General features: G+C 36.1%; 2 protein-coding genes across 2 annotated transcripts in view; both read left to right on the top strand.

The window, feature by feature from the left end:
• LOC139777906 (uncharacterized) overlaps positions 1-2,382 on the top strand; it is a 169,527-nt gene extending 167,145 nt beyond the window's left edge. The window contains exon 8 of the mRNA XM_071715588.1: positions 411-2,382. Within this exon, the coding sequence (XP_071571689.1) occupies positions 411-658 (248 nt within the window). The 3' untranslated portion in view covers positions 659-2,382. The remainder of the gene's footprint in view (positions 1-410) is intronic.
• Positions 2,383-9,412: 7,030 nt separating this feature from the next.
• On the top strand, positions 9,413-18,608 carry Nt1 (Neurotrophin 1). The gene is made up of 10 exons (XM_071715611.1): positions 9,413-9,943; positions 12,372-12,509; positions 12,864-13,157; positions 14,748-14,856; positions 14,948-15,071; positions 15,608-15,766; positions 16,026-16,184; positions 16,554-16,891; positions 16,967-17,234; positions 17,506-18,608. Exons 1-10 carry the CDS (start codon positions 9,911-9,913, stop codon positions 17,726-17,728), a joined length of 1,845 nt encoding a protein of 614 aa, XP_071571712.1. The 5' UTR covers positions 9,413-9,910; the 3' UTR covers positions 17,729-18,608.
• The last annotated feature ends 766 nt before the right edge of the window (positions 18,609-19,374 follow it).

Here is a 19,374-nt window from a genome sequence, read left to right as displayed (position 1 = left end):
GCTGCGTTGTTATTATTTGATATGAAAATAAAGGTATGCTTGTGCAGACACGCTAATAGTTTGGAAGTAAGCTTATATATTAAATGTAAACTTGTGTTATTAATTTGATTTAATTAACAAAATTACAAAGAAAAAATTAATCTACAAAATATGTCATTAAATATATCGTCAAAATTTTATAGCGATTTCCTGAATCTTCAATTTTTTGTCGTCCTTATCAGTTAAAAGAACCCGATGTGGCTACACACATACGATCATCTTGAATATCCACTAGGGAAAAAGAGAAAATATCCAATTTATACCTTGTTAAAGCATGTACTTTAATCAATGGATGGTAGCTTCTTCCTACCGCGACCTATCGTGCTGACATCCCGTCGTAATAATCGCACCACTTTGTGCTCTCTGTTCAGGTTCAACACCGTACCCGGATATGACGGCGCGGGAAGTCATGCGGAACGTGCACAACGGTTATCGGCTGGAGAGGCCTTCGCACTGTCGAAGCGAGCTCTTCAGGGTGATATCCCGATGCTGGCACGCCGATCCCGACCGCAGGCCGGAGTTTCAGATCCTACGTAGGGATCTCGCTCAGCTGCTGGAGGACAACATGAACGGGCACTACGTGGACCTCGAGAGCTTCGCCTCCGAGTGCACCGATTGAGAGAGGTCGACGGAGGAAACCTCAGGCTCATCCTCGATCGCACCGGGAAATTGATCCCGTGGAGAAATTCGCGCTCAGCACACGCGTTGGTGCTACGTGAGGGAGATTTTTTGACATACCATTGATCTTCGAAGCGACTTTCCTTCGCGAGTACAGAACGTAATTGAGATTATCCCAAAAGATCGAATTCTGCGAGGTCTGGGACGTCTTACGTTCTTACTGTTTTTGACCTCCAAAATTCGTAGGAATTTTGTACGAAGTGTATTCTATATTTCGTAAAATACGCTTGAAAATAGAATCGATAACTGGGAGCTACTTGAGATAATGGAGAAATATCAAAAAATGTTTCGTTGTAGGAAATTCGTCGATCCGCACGTAAAAATCGCAATCCGTCCACATTTGCATGGGTCTTATTATTATCGCTGTGCAATAGCAGAATGTAATGACAAGATACGATGTTAATTTATTATTACGTGAATACGACATATACTCGGCAACAACATCGCATACATTCGTAATAATTACGAATGGATTTTTATCATTGGATGCTTCTACGATTCGTTAAAGTACATGTATAATTAATTATGCAATTTCCATCTTGTTGAAGTACGCAGAACGTAGAACAGAGGAACGCTGTAACGCACGATGCTGTGATAAATGACGAAAAATAAAAAAAATTACATAAGCGCGATACTGAAGCGCAATGAGAGAGTTTATAAAGTCCGCAAAATATAAGTATTTCATCTAGAATAGAGTATTATTGGGTAAGTAGAATTTTTACAATTAGTTATACACGACATTGGGGTTAATCCTTCAACATTTCGTCTTAATAATTTTATTTATAAACGAGAATGTATGCATTGTGCACAATTGATGATTTACGCATTTTGAAGGCTTGCTGTTGCATGTAATGTATTTTACATAAATCATTTTTTTATGTTAGAAAGGCATTTAGATATCAATTTATCGAAACAATAGCGGACATTATTTTTAGAGAATTCTGCCTTAAGTTTTTGATATTCATTTATTATTTCGAGGGAAAGAGAAGGCAATTTACAGAAAGACTTAGTTCTCCACGTTAAACTTGGAAAACACAACGAGACTCAGCTCTGCGTCGCGACATTTGTACATATTATGTCCCTTACGTAATATATATACATATATATACATATATAGATATAACAATGAATATTATATTTGCCAGAAATCAAAAAGAGACGCCCCACTCTTCGAACCGCATTACTCGTAATACTGTAACAATAATTCTCGTTAGGTATGTGCATCCCGTGTTTTTAATCGCGCCCGACGCGTTTATTCTTACTCATTCTAGTCTTTCGCGACGCGTTTTGGGGCGACGATCGGTATCGATTATATCGTACGCTATTTTTCTTTTCATTCTCCGCTTTCATAAGCGTTACGAATTCGCCCAAAATTGCGATATCAGCGACATAATATAATATATCGCGGTCGCTTTAAAGAACATATTAATTGAAGCTCCGCTGTCAGTTGATTATAGCATTTTTTATCTCGCTATCTTTTCCTGCGACATCGTTTCCGCTCTTTAATACAGCTCGTCTCCGTTTGTCATTTTTATTCGAGACATCGTTCTCGGATATATCGCATTTTGCGCGTTACTATCGCGAAAAAAATAGTTGCGACCAATACTGTATGTAGGCTCGATTGTATTAAGAACTTTTGTCAGTAAACGTTGTGAGAAAATTCAATTGTTTGCGCATTTTATCGATTAAATTGAATTCCCATAGGAATTGAGCGTATAACGGCGCTCATCTTTCCAGATTTGACAAAGGCACGATGTAAATCGTCGTGCACGCATACGACAGTATCTTCCGACTGCCACTTCCTTCGTAAAATGTTTAAAATAAATAGCCTCGGAAGTGCGAAAAATGACAACGTGAATTATAGCGAAATCGCTATCGCGCTGCGCGCACGCACATTAATTATCTCGACGCGAAAGATCCGCGATCGTTCTGCGGTATGTAGTAAAATGTAATCTTCTTCGTTAACCCTTTATCCTTACCCCGGTGTAAAATTACCGAAGTCATTCATATTTGTTTTTACAGGAAACGTGAATAATCTTTTCAAACGTCAAAAACGAGCTGGTTCTTTGCAAGGAGTAGATAAAACAAGTATTTGTGCATAGCCCATCTTGCTTGGAATAACTTTATTTGAAGAAAAAATATCTTGAGATACTTTGCAATAAGATATCTTATTGCAAATTGTTTCTGTCGGACTACACAATTTTCATTTCTGCTAACACATCAAATAAAGCGCATTGCAGCAATGTGTCTGCCTCGTGCGAAATTATTTCGAAATAAAAGTGCAAATACGCCTTTTTATCTACTGTTGCATATGTTCAAATAAAATTTTTCCTATTAAAAAAATATAAAAATAGTTTTGAATGTAATAAAATTGCAATGTAATATAAGTGTTTAACATAAGTATTTGATATTTTAGTTTAATAATTTATACGATATTTATTGCTTTTTCTCCGTTAAATTTGAAGAGAAGATTTTTCAGTTCTGAAAATAAGTAAATTTTGTGATACAATAATGCAAGAGCTCAAAAAGACGTTACGATAGTTTTAAATCGTGCATATTGAATTGTCGAAAGTGTTGAAACGTTGAAAAGAAATTACAGTCCGAGATTTTCTTTCGGAGTTATCCTGGACCGCGTCGGCCGAAGACGCTTTCTTCTCTTTCAATTAGAAGGAGGTTTTGCCTTCGGCCCTCGTGATTTATGAAATCGCGTCCGCGACGGACGCTGCAGATTTACTGCAACGGGAATATGGATTTATGCGCGCAAACGCGCGCCGGACGAGATAAAGGCGCGGTATGCAAATACGTCCGGCGCGTTTTGTCAAAGTCCGCGGGCTAAAAGGAGGTGGACAGTGGAGATTTACAGGTGCCATCGAGCTATACTCGGGAGGAGGAGGAGGCAAGGCCGAAGGAATCAAATTTCCGACCGGGATATCGATCTGGGGATCGCCGTTTCCAGACACGAAGGCGCGAAGAAGATGGCTTAATGAAATTAATTAAGACCTCCCCATCGCCGTGGCGATTTCGCGATCACGCGAACGAAACGCTCTTGTGCCGGTCTTAACTTATCGTTTTTGCAGCGTATGAGTAATAACGATATTTTAAGAGAAACAGATTTTTTTGAAACATTATATTTCTGCATTAAAAAAATCTCAAAAAGATTGCTTTTTAAGAAAGCAATTGAAACGTAGGAAATAATAAATTAGATCGTAAAATTAATATATTTTAGGGACTGAAGAAATTACTACAATAATTAAGATTGATATTTTTAATGTATGTGTTTTATCATTGCGTAAATCGTATTCTTAAACTTATATCAAAAGTTGGAGCATTTTTTTTTTACTTGCACGTGAGTAATCACGCAATTAATTTTTATATTTAATTTCTACTATACAAGCCGTACCATAATCAGGTTTTTATGTAATAGCGACCTTGGTTGTTGGATTCGTGTCTCGAAGTCGTAAGTATCGCCTTACTCTCATCAGTATCCATGATAGGGTATCCACAGAGTCGGTCGAGTGATCTTATCCGCCCCATGCAGTTGTCTTCGCTCTTCAAAGCTTGGGACAAGTACGACGTGTGTCCGACGCTGTGGATCGTTATCGTAAATTGGATCGCATTCTTGAAATCTCGAGAAATAACCATAAAATGTCCCGGACTCGTTTAAGGCAACGGATTCCCCTGCGTTCGATGACGAAGCGATGAATTCGATTACCTCGCGATCAAATCGACATTTTCCCAAACATAAATAAATAGAAACAAAAATTGAAGAGTATAATAGAAGAGAGAACGATTGTCACTTTATTAACGAAAAGCTTATTTGTTTTAAAGGCTCAATATTTCAAAGCAGAAAAATTGGGCCAATCTAAAAGCATAACTTGCATATATTTCTAATTTTTCAAAAGCAAAAGAAGCGAGAATTATAATAATTGTGGTAAGATTAAAGTGGAAAAGAGTCTATGATTTTAGTTACACGTTCGTGATATTGCACTTTTCTGGAAATTGAGAACTTCATTGATCTTTCCACGATGAACGTCATATATTTCTATGATCAGTACATTGACTGATGATGTCTTTTAGATGGAGAAATTAATCATACTTTTAACGTATACTTTCGAAAGTTCAATTAGAAGATACTTATATCTACATCGATCGACGTGCCAAGCGATCGATCTTCTATAGAAACATAGTAATAGCCATAAATTGCAATTATATGGAACTATTACATGGAACTCTCTTCTTGTATTTTAGATAGTTTAATGATGTGTTTGACCTTACGACAAGAGTCGAGAGAATTTCTACATTAATTTTCCAGTATAACGGAAGTTTATTAAAAGTAAACACACGCGAGATATTCTTATTTAAATTAAATAATTATGGTATTTTGAAATATTTTATTTCTTACCATTTTTGCATACTTTTTTATTTTATTTTATTTCTTTTTCTTGTAAATAATTATATATTATTGTTTTACTTTTCTTCTACTCTTTATGCTGTAATATTTTTATCTACGACTAGTTGATGCTAACTTTCTCTGTTTTCCAGTCGATCCCTGATCTCTCTAGATCTTTCACGATTGTCTATAATTATGACGAACTATTTCACAGGGTCACGCTCAATTTCATCGAGGTTACGATGTACGCGCATACGACGGCGATAAAAATGTCAACGTCCGGCTATCTTTAACGAAAGACTTTCGCCGCAGAATCTTCCGAGAGTTCTCGCAGTCGTAACCCGCGTGCGCTCCTTTCTAATCCGTGGGAGTTAAGAATCGAAGCGCAATCAAGGGAAGACCCGCGAACGATCCGCGCGTTCCACTTTCATTCATAACGCCACCCAACTTACTTTTTTTTTATTGCTATTTTTCTCAAAGGTGCTTATCATCGTAATCTTTTAGAAATCGAGCGTTAGGGAAGTCATATATAGCTTCACCATGCTGATTCACAGCTTCCTTATTTTCCCGCCATAGATCGTTAGAATATTTAGATATTCAGGGTACTGGAATACGAGATTAGACTATGTAGATGAACTGTTCAATCGTCTCTGTTCCACTTTATATAGTACGTATAGACATAAATATATTTTTCGTTTCAAGTTCCGAAATCATATAAGTATTTTGAATGTGTGAAAAGCTAATAGAACAAGCTTAGTAAAAAATATCTCAATACAGAATAGATAATTAAAACATGTGATATTTTTATAACCATAAAATGTCTGGTTCTCTTTTATCACTAATGATTACGTAATATTTTACAGAACAATTACTCTCATAATATATTTTCGGAACGTAGAATCTATCGAGAATCTCCGGTACGTTCTAATCGGCACAATTTTGCGAATGTATAGAGATTCGTGAGACGCGACCCACATTTTCTGTGGCTCTTCTGGTCGGCGCGTTTCACCTGTCCGCGATTCGGACGCGAATCCGGAAAGAGAAGAATGATACAATCAGACCCGAAGAAATCTCAAAACAACGATTAAGAAATGAGAGTAAAACCTGTTTCCAGAATGGGACCGGCGCCACGCGAGAATTATTTGAAAGACTCATTTACCTACAAATTCAACAATGTTCCGTTTCGAGAAGGAAGAGAGAGAGAGATGTATTACCTTTAAGATGTAGCATAGACTCACATGCAAATATCTATGACACATCTTAAAGATAATATACATAATTTCTTAAGATATATAACATATTTTTTGAAGAAAGATAGGATTTCACAGAGAATTTCTGTGAACAAGTTTCCGTTTCTCTTTCCGATTGTTGATTCTTCTCACGCTCACCTTAGTATCCGAATTTACTCAGAGTTCTCACGGTTTATAGCGTTTATTCTGTTCACTCCTAGATGGTAACATCGTCAGATCACGTAATGCCGATTTACGGATCGATATAAGACGCGACGAACTCGTATATTTCGATCACCTGTCTGTCAATCACCTTATAAAGTGACAAGAGAAGCCGCCAAAGGTAAACAACGAAGTAAATTTATCAGAGAGAGTCATATGTAACTCTTTAAATAGCACTATAATGACGCGGAAATTTTTTAATTTAATATTCATGTTACAAATATACTCTCCAAATCTGAATCAGTGAATAATCACTGATTCAGATTTAGAGAGTAATATACATTTTGCAAATTTTAATGCCTTAGACGTTCTTATCTTATTTCAGCCATGTAACTATAGGTCGCTCCGTTTTTCAAGATCACGTTATTATATTTTTATCCAATTAATTTAATTCCCTCGTGGAAAAAAATGCAGTAACAGTTTGATTAAAAAGCATAGTAACGAATTGCTGGTGATAAAACACTTTTAAAGGCCCCATTTCCCAGAATGAATGTCCTTTTTTTCCACAATACTCATCCTCTCACGAAAGTAGGCTGGTAATTCTTAATATCGGTAAATTAGCTGCACGTTTTATTCACGACTTCTCTGAAACAATTTAACCGCACACTAGATAAACGTCGGCATGCGTATCGCACGCCGCCGTGGTAACGTTAGCACGTCGCTAAGTGAAGACAGTATAAGTACTGTCTATCATACATTGAAATGCCATTTGAGCGTAGCGTAAAACCGCCGCTTTCACCCCTTCCGCCGTCATCAAGCAGCTGTTATTGGAAACGAAGTGCTGCGTCCGAGAGGAAACCGAGGGAATTTCGAACGGAATAAAGCTGCGGCAAATTTCGGACGCAGCGTTGTTTCCGCGAAGAAGAAAGTCATTTAAAATATTTTAAAGCGTACGTCAGTTTTCGTTATTTTACCGTAAATTGCTCTCACCACGAATGAAAATGGAAACGTCATGACTTCCAGAAATTCTGGTTTGGATACTGGGTATTGAACTTTTCTGCGGTTAATAACATCTATGTGTGATACATTTAATTTAGAAATTATAAAACCATTTAGAAGGCTATACATACATAATAATTATTATACTTGTGGCAAAAATTAAATTTATAAAGCAGAAAAAAATCTTGATTAAACCCGACTCGTATAGAAGAAAGAGACAATAATTCTTAAACGACTTTGCATGTAACATATATTTAAATACTATTTTAACGAAATTTAGATTTCACGAAAACGAGAGGATCGAGAAACTCGTTAAAAAATGCACTAATGACAATCATAACAAATGCAAAATATATAATTAATGTGAGAAAGTGTTCTTGTACGATACGTGCTTATCTTAACGCGATCTTATTGCGCTTGTAATGTGTCTCGCGTTGAAATGGACGCAAATATTGCTATGTATGGCTGTGTAAAATAACACTTTCGCCGTTTACCATTTCACGGGTATTACATAGATCACTTGATATTACAGTGTTTGGTGCGCTTTCCAAGCAATTTCATGTGACTCTAAAGTGAGAAAGTTTGCGATTGCATGGTATTTCTAGTAGCAAATGTGGTATTATACAATTTTTTTATTAATATAAATCTTAATAGCCGAACTATTTAATTCTGCAAATGAGACGATGTGGTTAACGCAAAACCAGTCTTGAATTAAACACTCGTCAATATAGTTTCTGAAATTATTTTTAAAAGTTGTCACACGACGAGTACGTTAAGAGTAATGAAGCACATGATCGATATTCCATCGTGTAGAAAAACGAAATTGGATAACTTTCTCTAAACAATCGTATACTGTTAATCGCGCTGTAAAAAAAGAACGGCAAGAGAAAATAACTATATTCGTTAATTCATTACGGCGCTTATGCCGATTAATTTCTTTCGACGATATGCCATTTTCTAAACGAGATGAGTACCTAAGTAGCCAGCCAAGCGTGATATTTTATAATAATAAAAACACGTTTTCGCGAAAGCGCCATGTACCTCGAGTTGAATCATGCGTGACAATTCAAATAGCTTTCGAGTAACAAGTAAAAGTGCCTATATTTTTTTTGTCTATCGCAATTTTAACATTTTTTAAAAATAACTTTAAGTGATCTTTTATTTATCACGTACTTTACCAGAATACTACACAAGAGTCCATTGATTCTTAATTGATTAGAAAAATATTTAAAAAAATATACTAATATTCTAATTTTAATTTAAAATGCATACACATTAAGGAACGATTGTCCAAAATTAATGAGAAAAAACTCGGACTTTCTATCAGTATATAGGCTGCCAAAGACATTCTGTTTATAGATTTATAGAGTCACCTGCTTCACGCACGCGACAAAAAAATCGTTATGATCGATCGAGAAGAAAAACTTTCTCGACACAATAGAGTGTCACATCGAAAGTACGAGACTACGAGATCCGGAACAGCAATCACAGAAGGAACAGCGTGTTGATCATCTGTTAACCTAATGGGTATAGCGATAGTATACATGGTGTCCTATGTTCTTCTTATTTCCTTCAACTTAATTCTTTGACCAATTTAAAGTCGATTTTTTAGAGAAAATTGTTTTTTTTTTCAAAACTTTGAGTATCTTTATATAACGAATGTTTAAATAAAAAATTGATTATATTTTGTTGAGGAAGAAAGTTCGTTTTAAATTAAATAAAATTTAATTTATGAAATCTTCGAAAGTTTATTGCCACAAAAGCTATCGGGATCCCAACATCTTTTAGGGAAGATACTTAAATTAATGAGAAAATAACTAGATGGAAGAAAGTGCGATGAACCTTGAATACCGTGTATACCGTAATACAAGTGTGCGATGCTGTGTAATCTATTGACCGAGAGTAAAGCCCGCGCTCTCTCGCACGGACGGAGAGGAGGAGCTCGGCTGGCCGACTTCTTCCTTCTCTTCGGTACGACACGCTTATCCACCAACCCGGCGGCGGTCCGGTTTTCTCGGTCACGGCTGCACGAGGAGGAGATCCCGTGTTCCTACATTATCCCCACGTGGACCATGCGGGGAGGCTCTTCATCTCCTACCACCTACGAGAGAGCTGATGTTTTGCGCCAGTTCAAAGAGCAGATCGGCAGCAGGTGGTTTTGGCGAACGGACCTCGGTACCGAGAAGTCTCTCTAGAACGGAGATCTTTCGTATTTCGTGGTTTGATCAGTCAATCGTCAAAGAGGTTCCGCGAGCGCAATCTGCGCGAATACAATTGAGTGTTTAATGATATTGCTCCATGATAGTGCTGAGAGATTGATAAATAATTGCAGTGGTAGAGTGACAGTGGAATCTGTGATAATTGTAAATCAGTTCATACTGAAACTGTTGATGAGTCTTAGTGGTTCGATAGGATGAGGATAGGACAGTCGTACTGGGTGTTGTTGGTAAGATTAATTATTCTTTCGGTAATATATAGTTTTAATTTTTGCGGCTGGTTAAAAATAGTAAAATTTTTTGTCTTTCTTCTGATCCTTTTATTGTTAACCGCTGCTAATTCTATCATAATTTTTAGCTTTAAGATTTTTAATGCTTATCTAATCGCACTATAACTGTTCAAAACGAATGGACGAGGGGAATCTTTATAATATTTTTATGTACACAAAATATCTAAATTTTTTCTTCTTCAGTATTTAAGCTAATTATTTAAAAAATAATCACGGTGCTATTATTATTTTTTTTATCAATAACTGAATTAAAAAGTAATTAATTTTATCAGCTGTTAATTCTTGAATCGCGCTTTCAAAGAAAGTTTTATTTCCTGTTTTTGCCGAATGAATGAAGTTCCTCATTCCTTCAGTTTACTGACCGCGTGATGCTCTCTGCGTCAGTTTACCTGGTCCAAAGTGAAACAACGTTTGTCGCGACCTTGATCCAGCCGCTCGTTAAAGTGAGGAAAAGTAATAGATGCTTCGCACCTGTATATTGGAATATCGAGTTTGCTCTCGCGCGAGAATTCTCGAAAGGCTCTTCATTAACGCGATAAATATGAAAATTGACTTGAAATAGCCGTCATGAAATGCTCAAACGCAGTCACGCGATTTTGTTTATTGTCGGAGAATCCATTGAATCCAATTGAATCCAGTGAAATCATCTGTTTGCCTCGACGATTATTGAGTCGTTACATTAATTATAAAATTACGGCATGATAGGTTTTTAATGTTAACAGGATTGTGTTAAAGAAGCATGTAAGAAGATATTATAATAAAAAAGAATCAACTAAACATAATTAAATATTATTGTCTTTATATATATTTTTTTTATTTTTAGATCTAGATTCTTTATTTTAATAATGAGTGGGAGCAAGAAATAGCTCGATCCTTGATAAAAATTTAAAGATTAATTCTCCCTTTCTCCCTTTCTCCCTTTCTCTGGTAATTTTCAACTTTTATAAATTTGCTTACAAATGAGTACTGTTCGACGTATCTTCACACACATTTCACCAAATTAAAAAGAAGAATACATTTTTAATGACTAGGTAACAATCGAGGCATTCATGTTCAAGCTGAGAAATGGATTGTTTTGGGGTTGCAGGCGCATATGCTGCATCGCGTGATGTATCATGGTTAATGGCATTCTCATGCATGCATCCTGCATTGTTGTTCCGAGCTCGATTGCATTTTAGCGAAACTAAGTTGTCTTTATTAGAGTATCGAGAAGAGATTTCGCATATATGAAGCGGTTCCATTAATTGTTAGAGCGCAATAAGAAATTAATAAGCGTTAAACATAAGAATAACGATCCAATCTATTAACACTGATGAAACTTGAGCACCAATAATTCTAGCTCCCATTTATGAATACGCCGGATATAAATCTACGTTCACGGCTAATGACTAGCTTTCGATATAATTATCTCTTATTTATGATAATTAACTCGTTTAGTTGAAAATAATGAAATTCGAGAATAAATTTATCAAGTTCAATTACAGGTTGCCAAGAGTCAGCTTAATTGAAACTTACGGTCATTTACTTTCACTAAATCCAACTCTTGGCAAAAATGATATACGTATAAATTACATATTGAAATTATCAGGTGAAGTCTCATATTTACCAAGTCATTGAACCTGCATAAGGGATATACTTTCGCGACGGGATGTTAAGAAGCTCCCTTTTCGACGATTGCGCAGAATCGCACTGCGATCTCTTGCATCCTGCGAAAGCTCATTGCAACCACTGCGCTTCCGGTGTAACGAACGTAAACGCGCAGCCGACGTTTCTTCGGACAGACTTCCTCTTCGTAAAAAAAAAAGAAGAAGAAGAGAGAGATCTCTTGCGCGATAATCGGTCCACGTTCTTGGCAAACAAGAGATACGTGTAACGTAATTTACGCTTCCTTGCAGTTCACTCGCGGCTATGTATAGCGGCTTTGCACGCTCGTTACGATTGTTCTTTCCGGAAGTTGCATTTTATTGTCTCCTCGCTGAACCACGCGCGTCGTTTTCACTCGCGATTCAATTAAATCAGCGTCTCGCGCGCGACGCTCACTAATTAGCGTTATCAGAAGTTAATTAACATACTATTTAATTCGCTTATGAAAATTTATATTTTGATTCGCAACCACGATTTCCTAGCTAACGGTTAATTATAATTTACCGTATTAATAAGATTTAGATAACATCCATTTAACACTTCTGACAATTAATTAGGCAGGTAACAACGTAATAATGCATAATTTAGTCCCAGATTTATTAATACGTTGCATATAATGCTTTACAAGATGTAATTACTAAATTATCTAATAATATTATCCACAGCAATTATGAAAATTGTATATCGCAATATGCGACGTGTAACTTTTTGTTTCATTTTCTAGACAGTCGTGCTACTGTCTCCAATCCATGCCGAGAAGAAAAACAATGTCAGCAATGTCGATGATGGCGAGAAAGTTCAGGAGAAGATATCGACGTCCCTCAAACTCAGTGACGAGGACGTCAAAAACAGAACGACTAAAGTACGAGAAGTAATGGCATCCGTGAGTGAGCACGTTTGCATAGAAAACTTTCGAATGACATTTATTTAATATCGCTTCTTTTATTTTTCATGAGATATAAATTGTGTAAAACATAAGATAGAAATCTCTATAGAAATATGAAGAAAATTTGTGGCACAGGCAACCTGACAGTTGCTGATTCAGAAATAAACCTTTATAGATATTATACTCGATTGAATAAACAGCATTATACATATTTTGGTATATTATAAATTATTTTATTTAAATCGCCGTAAAATTAATCGATAAAATAAGATATCATTCGCAGAATACGTGTCTTCTAAATAAAACTAATCTTCTTTTTGTCTTTTCTAGGCGATGCCGGACAAGCGGGAACAAATCGGCGAGGTAATACCAAAAATACGTAGCACGTCGCCGCCACAAAAGCTGGCTACGCTAATCTCCACGAAAATATCCAATAATGACACGATCTCACCGCCACTCGAGGCAGTCCAGTCTCTTGTCGGCGGCGGAAACAGAGAAAACGCGAGTAGGGAATTGATGCTACCGAGCAGTATGGCCATAGCGAAGATCATATCCAACGATTCCGACTCCGAGGAGAGCGAGGAGGAGGAGGATAGTGACGAGATGCCCGAAGCATTACCCGAGGTGAGTTAAAACGCGTGCAGATAAAAAAATAATATTATCTTTATGTGATGCGCGCGCACGCAATGATCTATCGCGTCGACTTTTTCCCACTATAATCTGAAAACGGTAGAAAGTCGAGTTTGACGTGTCCACTTGTCGTAAATTTCAACGAGATTTATCCCAGCGGTTAATAAATATGCATATTTTCCCCGGCAGTCGAGTTTCTCACGGCGCGATGTCCGTAAATATCAGTTTTTATATACATGCAATCACTAATAAATTCGAGCTTTACAGTGATTTCTAAACTACCAAGTTGATGTCTAGATTGGTATCTGCAACATAAATATGATTATATAGATCGTTGATTACTTTTATGCAGATTCTAGATCGATGAATCATTTATTTTTACTTCCGACTGCGAGATTGAATCGTAATTGAAAATCCTTACATTATTTGATTATTTTAACACATTTTAAATATATTAAATATATTAAAAATAATTTTATATATTTTTATATATGTATAAATTATTTTTATATATTTTAAAAGTTCTATTATATGCGAAATTTCGTATATTTTTTATAGATAGATTATTTATCTAAATTTTATCAATCGATCTTATTATACGATATCAGCATACACATGTATGTTGGAAATTATTAATCTTGTAAGTGTTTTTTCTCGTAACTTTGCCGGATATTGAATTTACCTCCGGTTTATGTCATATATAGTACACTAAAAGGAAAATAACATTCGAATCTTCATTCAGCATATGCTTAGATTGCGCCATTCTCGGATTTAGAACGGGCGCATCGTATGATTTCACTTGTATAGCGGCGGCCTTTAAGCAACGCCTTTTATGCAAGTACTTTCACGTGTTCGACATATTTTATTACGACGACTCGTCGGCGTCGCAAGGACCATCTCTTGAATCTCGTGAGTGGTGGTGTCGCGGTTACTATACCGTCAGATATATCGCGTGAAAGAACGACTTTCCATTCCGGACATTAATTAGCGAGCGACTTGAACGGATATAGGCGGATGTTGATTTATTCTGCGTGAGAATAGATAAGCGGCGACGGTATTACAATGAATGAGCTTCTCTATAGAGAGTGATCGGAATAAGATAAAAATCTGATTTTAAGTAGAAGCACTTCATTATTATTTCAATTGACAATACATTCGTTTATTTCAGTATAGAATTCTGTATTATATTTAATTGTCACATTAATAAATCTAATGCAATTTCAATCTGTGGCGCTTTTATACGCATGATACATAGAGCGCACTCGGTGTAAACGATATACCTCTTAAGTATACTTAAGTAAACGATCATTAAGGTCAGTGCACACAGACAATACCTATAGGCGTTTATAATTACAAAGAATATACCGCAAATTTAATGTTCGCACGCTAAGGTGCAATTTTAAATTTATCGTACCTCGTTAGAATTAATAACTGACAAATTAGGTAATGTTTATCATATGTATATTGTTATTAATTAGTTAAAAAAGGGAGATGGCGGTGGATCTTTGAAAAGATCTTTTAAATCTGATATAACGTAATAATATGATAATAAGAACTTTCATAAACAAGTTGTCCGAATTACAGGCTCAAGAGCTGCGGCTAGTAAGGCCTCAAGAGCGACGGCGACCCGTGTTCGTCAAACCTTTGCGACCCGTGAGACCGTCATTTCCGAACAGGCGGAATGTTTACACAGGTCAGTTTTTCTACGGTAATCGACAATCGTGAATTTATCGCGCCGGATAAAAGTGGCACGGTCCGAGACAGATCGTTGATGATTTCCGCAGGTTTACCGAGGCCGCCCGTCATGCGGCCGTCTAAACGGCCGAGCGAGCCGAAGAGGAGACCCACGGAAAACGAATGCACTTTCTTCACAAAGACGGTGTGTCTCGAGGCCAGCGATTATCCGCAGTGAGTCTGCCCTGAACTTTCGTTTCGGCATTGAATTAATGACGAATATTGTTACGCGGCAATTTGCATACGGCCGAGATTAAAATCTCCCGGTCCGTCTTAATTGGCATGCCGGCGGTTTTCACTTTCCGCATCTCCCCTCTTCTCGAGAGTATTATTAAAATAACGGTGACCGAATTGTAAAGACAAATAAAGCATTGACCGTATACGACAACACTTAATTGGTAGAGCACAGTCAAAGTGTATTATTACAGAATTCTGAAAATTGTTTTTTAAATTTGTTAAGTTACCTTTTTGCAAATTATATTTATTTGCATTAACTGACTTATTACAGAGCTATTGCATTGAGCAATTGCAATATCAATTTGTTAGTATTTCTTGCTAAATTTCTCTAAAATTTTCATTACTTGAGTTTACATTATTCTTAGTCTTTCGAATAAGTAGCGAAATGCATAAAAGAAATTTTCCACGTTGGAGAAAATATCGGTATTATTCGCTTTTGCGAAAAAGCATTAATAACGGTCTTAACTTTCTAGCGAGGCGATAATAAGAAGTTTAAGGTCCAATAAGGAAATGGTATCCGCATTGTTGACCGATTACAAGGCGCAAGACGGAAGCGCGGAAGAAAAATTGCCGAGCGCCCTACCGTTGGATAATAAATATGAGAACAGATACGAGAGCAATGAGATTAAAAGGTAAAAAAAAATACCGGTATTTCTTCTCATCTCTTGAAAAATACCAAATTTTATATTAACATATTTTAATTTTAAATTTCTATTGATTTTAAATAAATAGAAAATAATGCGCGTGAATAATTTGAAACATCTAAAAATTATTTCCTTGCACGTTTTATATTTTAACAAATTTGGTTAACATAAATTATAAATAAAAGTGATTAAGAGTGATTAAGGTAAAAAATTATTTTTACTACTTATTGCATATTTTTGCTTTCAGACGATTTGACAATCCCTTCGACAACGTGGAGGAGGGTTTCACTTGTCCATCAACTGTCAAATATGCTCGCCCGCAATTAGCGAGAGCTGCTTCCGGAGTATGGAAATATATAATAAATACAGGTGAACACACCCAGACGATACGACTGGAGAAATGTTCGTAAGTATGACAACCAATACTTATTTTATTCAAAGAAGGGAGAGCAATTTATTTGGGCATTAATTATCAATTTACGTAATATCCCATTTGAACCGGCTAAATGAAGGCTATCTGATCAGAGAATATTAAGAATATATATTTTATAAATCATTATCTTAAAATATAACCTGCAGTAAAGAATTATGAAACATTAATTACACATTAAAGTTAATGTATACATATGATTTCTCTTTATGATGATATACTAAAGAAAAAGATACACAAAAAAGATATTTTATAATAATAAATTATTTTATTTTTAATGTATATTTTTCTATTTTTTAATAATATTAAATAACATTTTAATAACATTTAATGTTACTTTCATAGCAATCCACAGTCAAGTTGCTCGTTTATCTCCGAAAACTATCGTTCCTCCTGCGTGCAAATCTACAACTATCACAGACTGCTGACTTGGGACCAGAAACTGGGACTACACATGGACATATTCAAAGTTCCGACCTGCTGCAGCTGCCACGTGCACGGCTACGCCGAGATTTTCCCACCGCATCAGAAGGATCCCCCAACGAAGCCCAAGGAGACGTTTCCAGGCGCGGATTTCGCGACGATCAACGATCAGAAGGACGATTTTCAGGATCTCAACAAGCCCGTCGTCCTCAATCACATTACCAAGTACACTCCCACCTTAAACTACGATTCCATCCACGGTACTTTACTTCAGAATTATTCGCCGTCACCCACAACATTAAACGACATCAGTGAATCAGGCTCGTTTCCCTCAGGGTCCAGCAACAAGAAGCCGGTGCTGGAGATCAGTCCAACGAGTAGGCCCAGCTTTACTAATACTAGAACTAGACCGAAGAAGCCCCCATCGATCCCGCGGCCATACGACAAATTGCCGCAACAGCACGCGCCCAACACGCGAGCACCGGGCTACAAAGGTCCATTGACCAAGAGCAGGCCTACCCGACTCAACAGGCCACCTTTCAGACGAGAATCCACCGCCCATGAAGATTACACGGAAACTTCCCGCAACAACACGACCAACCGGTGAGTAACGTGCAATATAATTATGTTTAATATATCAATTCAGTATTTTCTAACATACCTTTTTACAAAATATCTTTTTAGAGAAATAATTGTCAGATTATAATATCTAGGTTTTGATGAGAAACGTCAATTTTTATTTTAGAATTTAAGGGTAATTTTTTAAGCTGAAATTAATCTTTAAAAAATTAAAATTAAAAAATTGTAAAGTTTAAATTAATCTTATGGTTGAAAATTTATTAGAATTGTCTGGAGCTAAGAAATAATCTTTTAGATACAGTCAGCCGTACGACCAGGACGTGGATGCCACGAGATTGCAGAACGGAGGCTTCGACGACGAATACCAGGAGCCGCAGAGGAGAATCAATTATAACTATCACCCAATCATAGACTTTTTCAAGCCGGAGGCTTCCATGCTGCAATCCGCGGAACCGCAACTTGCTACCCAGCCGGCACCGGTTCAAAGCGACAACGCGTGGAAGCCGATGATATCTTAGATCGTAGTGTTCTTTCTTCGGAGTACCTGACATCCTACTTTAATAAAGATTCCAAATCATATATTTCGTGAGATTCGCGTTTCGTACATTAATATTTACGACCGTGAGAGAGTATTATTTCCTAGAGGAATACCGTGTTCCGTGCGGTAACATGCTTATTGTTTACGTGCCTTTCTAAGGCTTTTTCGAGTCGAGTTCAAACAAAAGAGAAAAAGAAAGATCCGAAATTTAATTAAAATTATAAGTAAAGACTAGACTACATTTAATTTGACATTTAAATATCTTACAAGACATTTTATATTGTCATAAGAATTTAAATAATTAGTTTTTCTTCATCACTTAATTAAGTGACGCAAAGATATAGTAGGTGATAAATTTTTATTCGGATATCACTTAAAAAATTCTTTGTCTAGTAAAAACGAGAAGACACATCCAGAATAGTTGTTAGAATATTATGGCCAAAATGGGCAGATGCAATGATCGTTTCATTTTCTTTTTGGACTTTTGGACATGTTCGTCTTGATCTAATATTTATTAATCGTTACCTCTCCCTATGAATTATTTATAAATTATGCTTAAGGAGTTTACGATATATGATTGTATTTTGTATCACCAATAAAGTATTCTTAGATTGTTCTATTTTAATCTTAACATCTATTTGTTTGACGTAGGCTGATTCAATTGTGTATTTCGTAGCCGGAAAGAGAAAGTATTCGAAATTTTATTCGTGATACAAGCAATGCCAAACGCTATTAACATGAAATGTACACGATCACAGTTTATTTGCCGTAACTTCGATCAATGATCTGTGAATGCAATTTCACATTTCATGTATCGGAAGTCCAAAACTTTTTCCTTTTTCCTGTACAGCACGCTGTCATGCCAGGGTGACTGAACATTCGATTTTTCACAGTGAATTGAGATTTTTATTTTGTGCAAAATCTAAAAAAGATTCTAATATGGTCCAACCGCATCTTCGTACAAATGGAGAAAGCTAAATTTTTCGCAGTGTGTTTTGTAAAGACTTCTCTACAAGGTGCGTACTAACAGAGTAGAAACAGGAAAGAATCAAATCTGTTTTATTGTTGTCGTGGTTTGATTTCTATTAATCCATTCTAAAATTCACAGGAACGTGTTTGTCTAAGATTTTATAAGTCTTTTATGTTATACATATATAAATTAAAACGCGCTGTCTATTTAAAAGTTTTCAACAAAGAGACGATATATGGCACAGAACATATATTATACTGTAAATGTCGGGAAAGTGTTTTAAAAGTAGATAATACTAAAACAGTCTTACTAAAATAGTTAAATGCATACACACTTATTACGTACACCTTGTTCTTATGAATCTTATGATAGAGCAACGTGCGTGAAATGACATTCTCGTTTTAAAACATTATATTGCGCCATCGAGACTAAAAATTGATGATGAAATAGTATCGTTTACTACAATCGACTCGGTTTGCGCAATTGTAAAATTATTCGACTGATGCTCAGTTACAAATTAAAGAATTAGCTTTTAACGCTAAGACATTTAAATATATGATTATAAAAAATTCCACTTGTTTTAATGTCAAAATAATAGTTGCATTGCATTTTAATAATTGTTTTAATATAACTTAATTATGTTTTCGGAGATAAAA

The sequence above is a fragment of the Temnothorax nylanderi genome, unplaced genomic scaffold (genome assembly GCF_030848795.1).
Source record: "Temnothorax nylanderi isolate EJ_2023f unplaced genomic scaffold, tnyl_v1.0 TNYL_tig0168_pilon, whole genome shotgun sequence".
Lineage (NCBI taxonomy): Eukaryota > Metazoa > Arthropoda > Insecta > Hymenoptera > Formicidae > Temnothorax > Temnothorax nylanderi.
The sequence above is the reverse complement of the archived record's forward strand: the minus strand, read 5'-3'. Positions and strand labels throughout refer to the sequence as shown.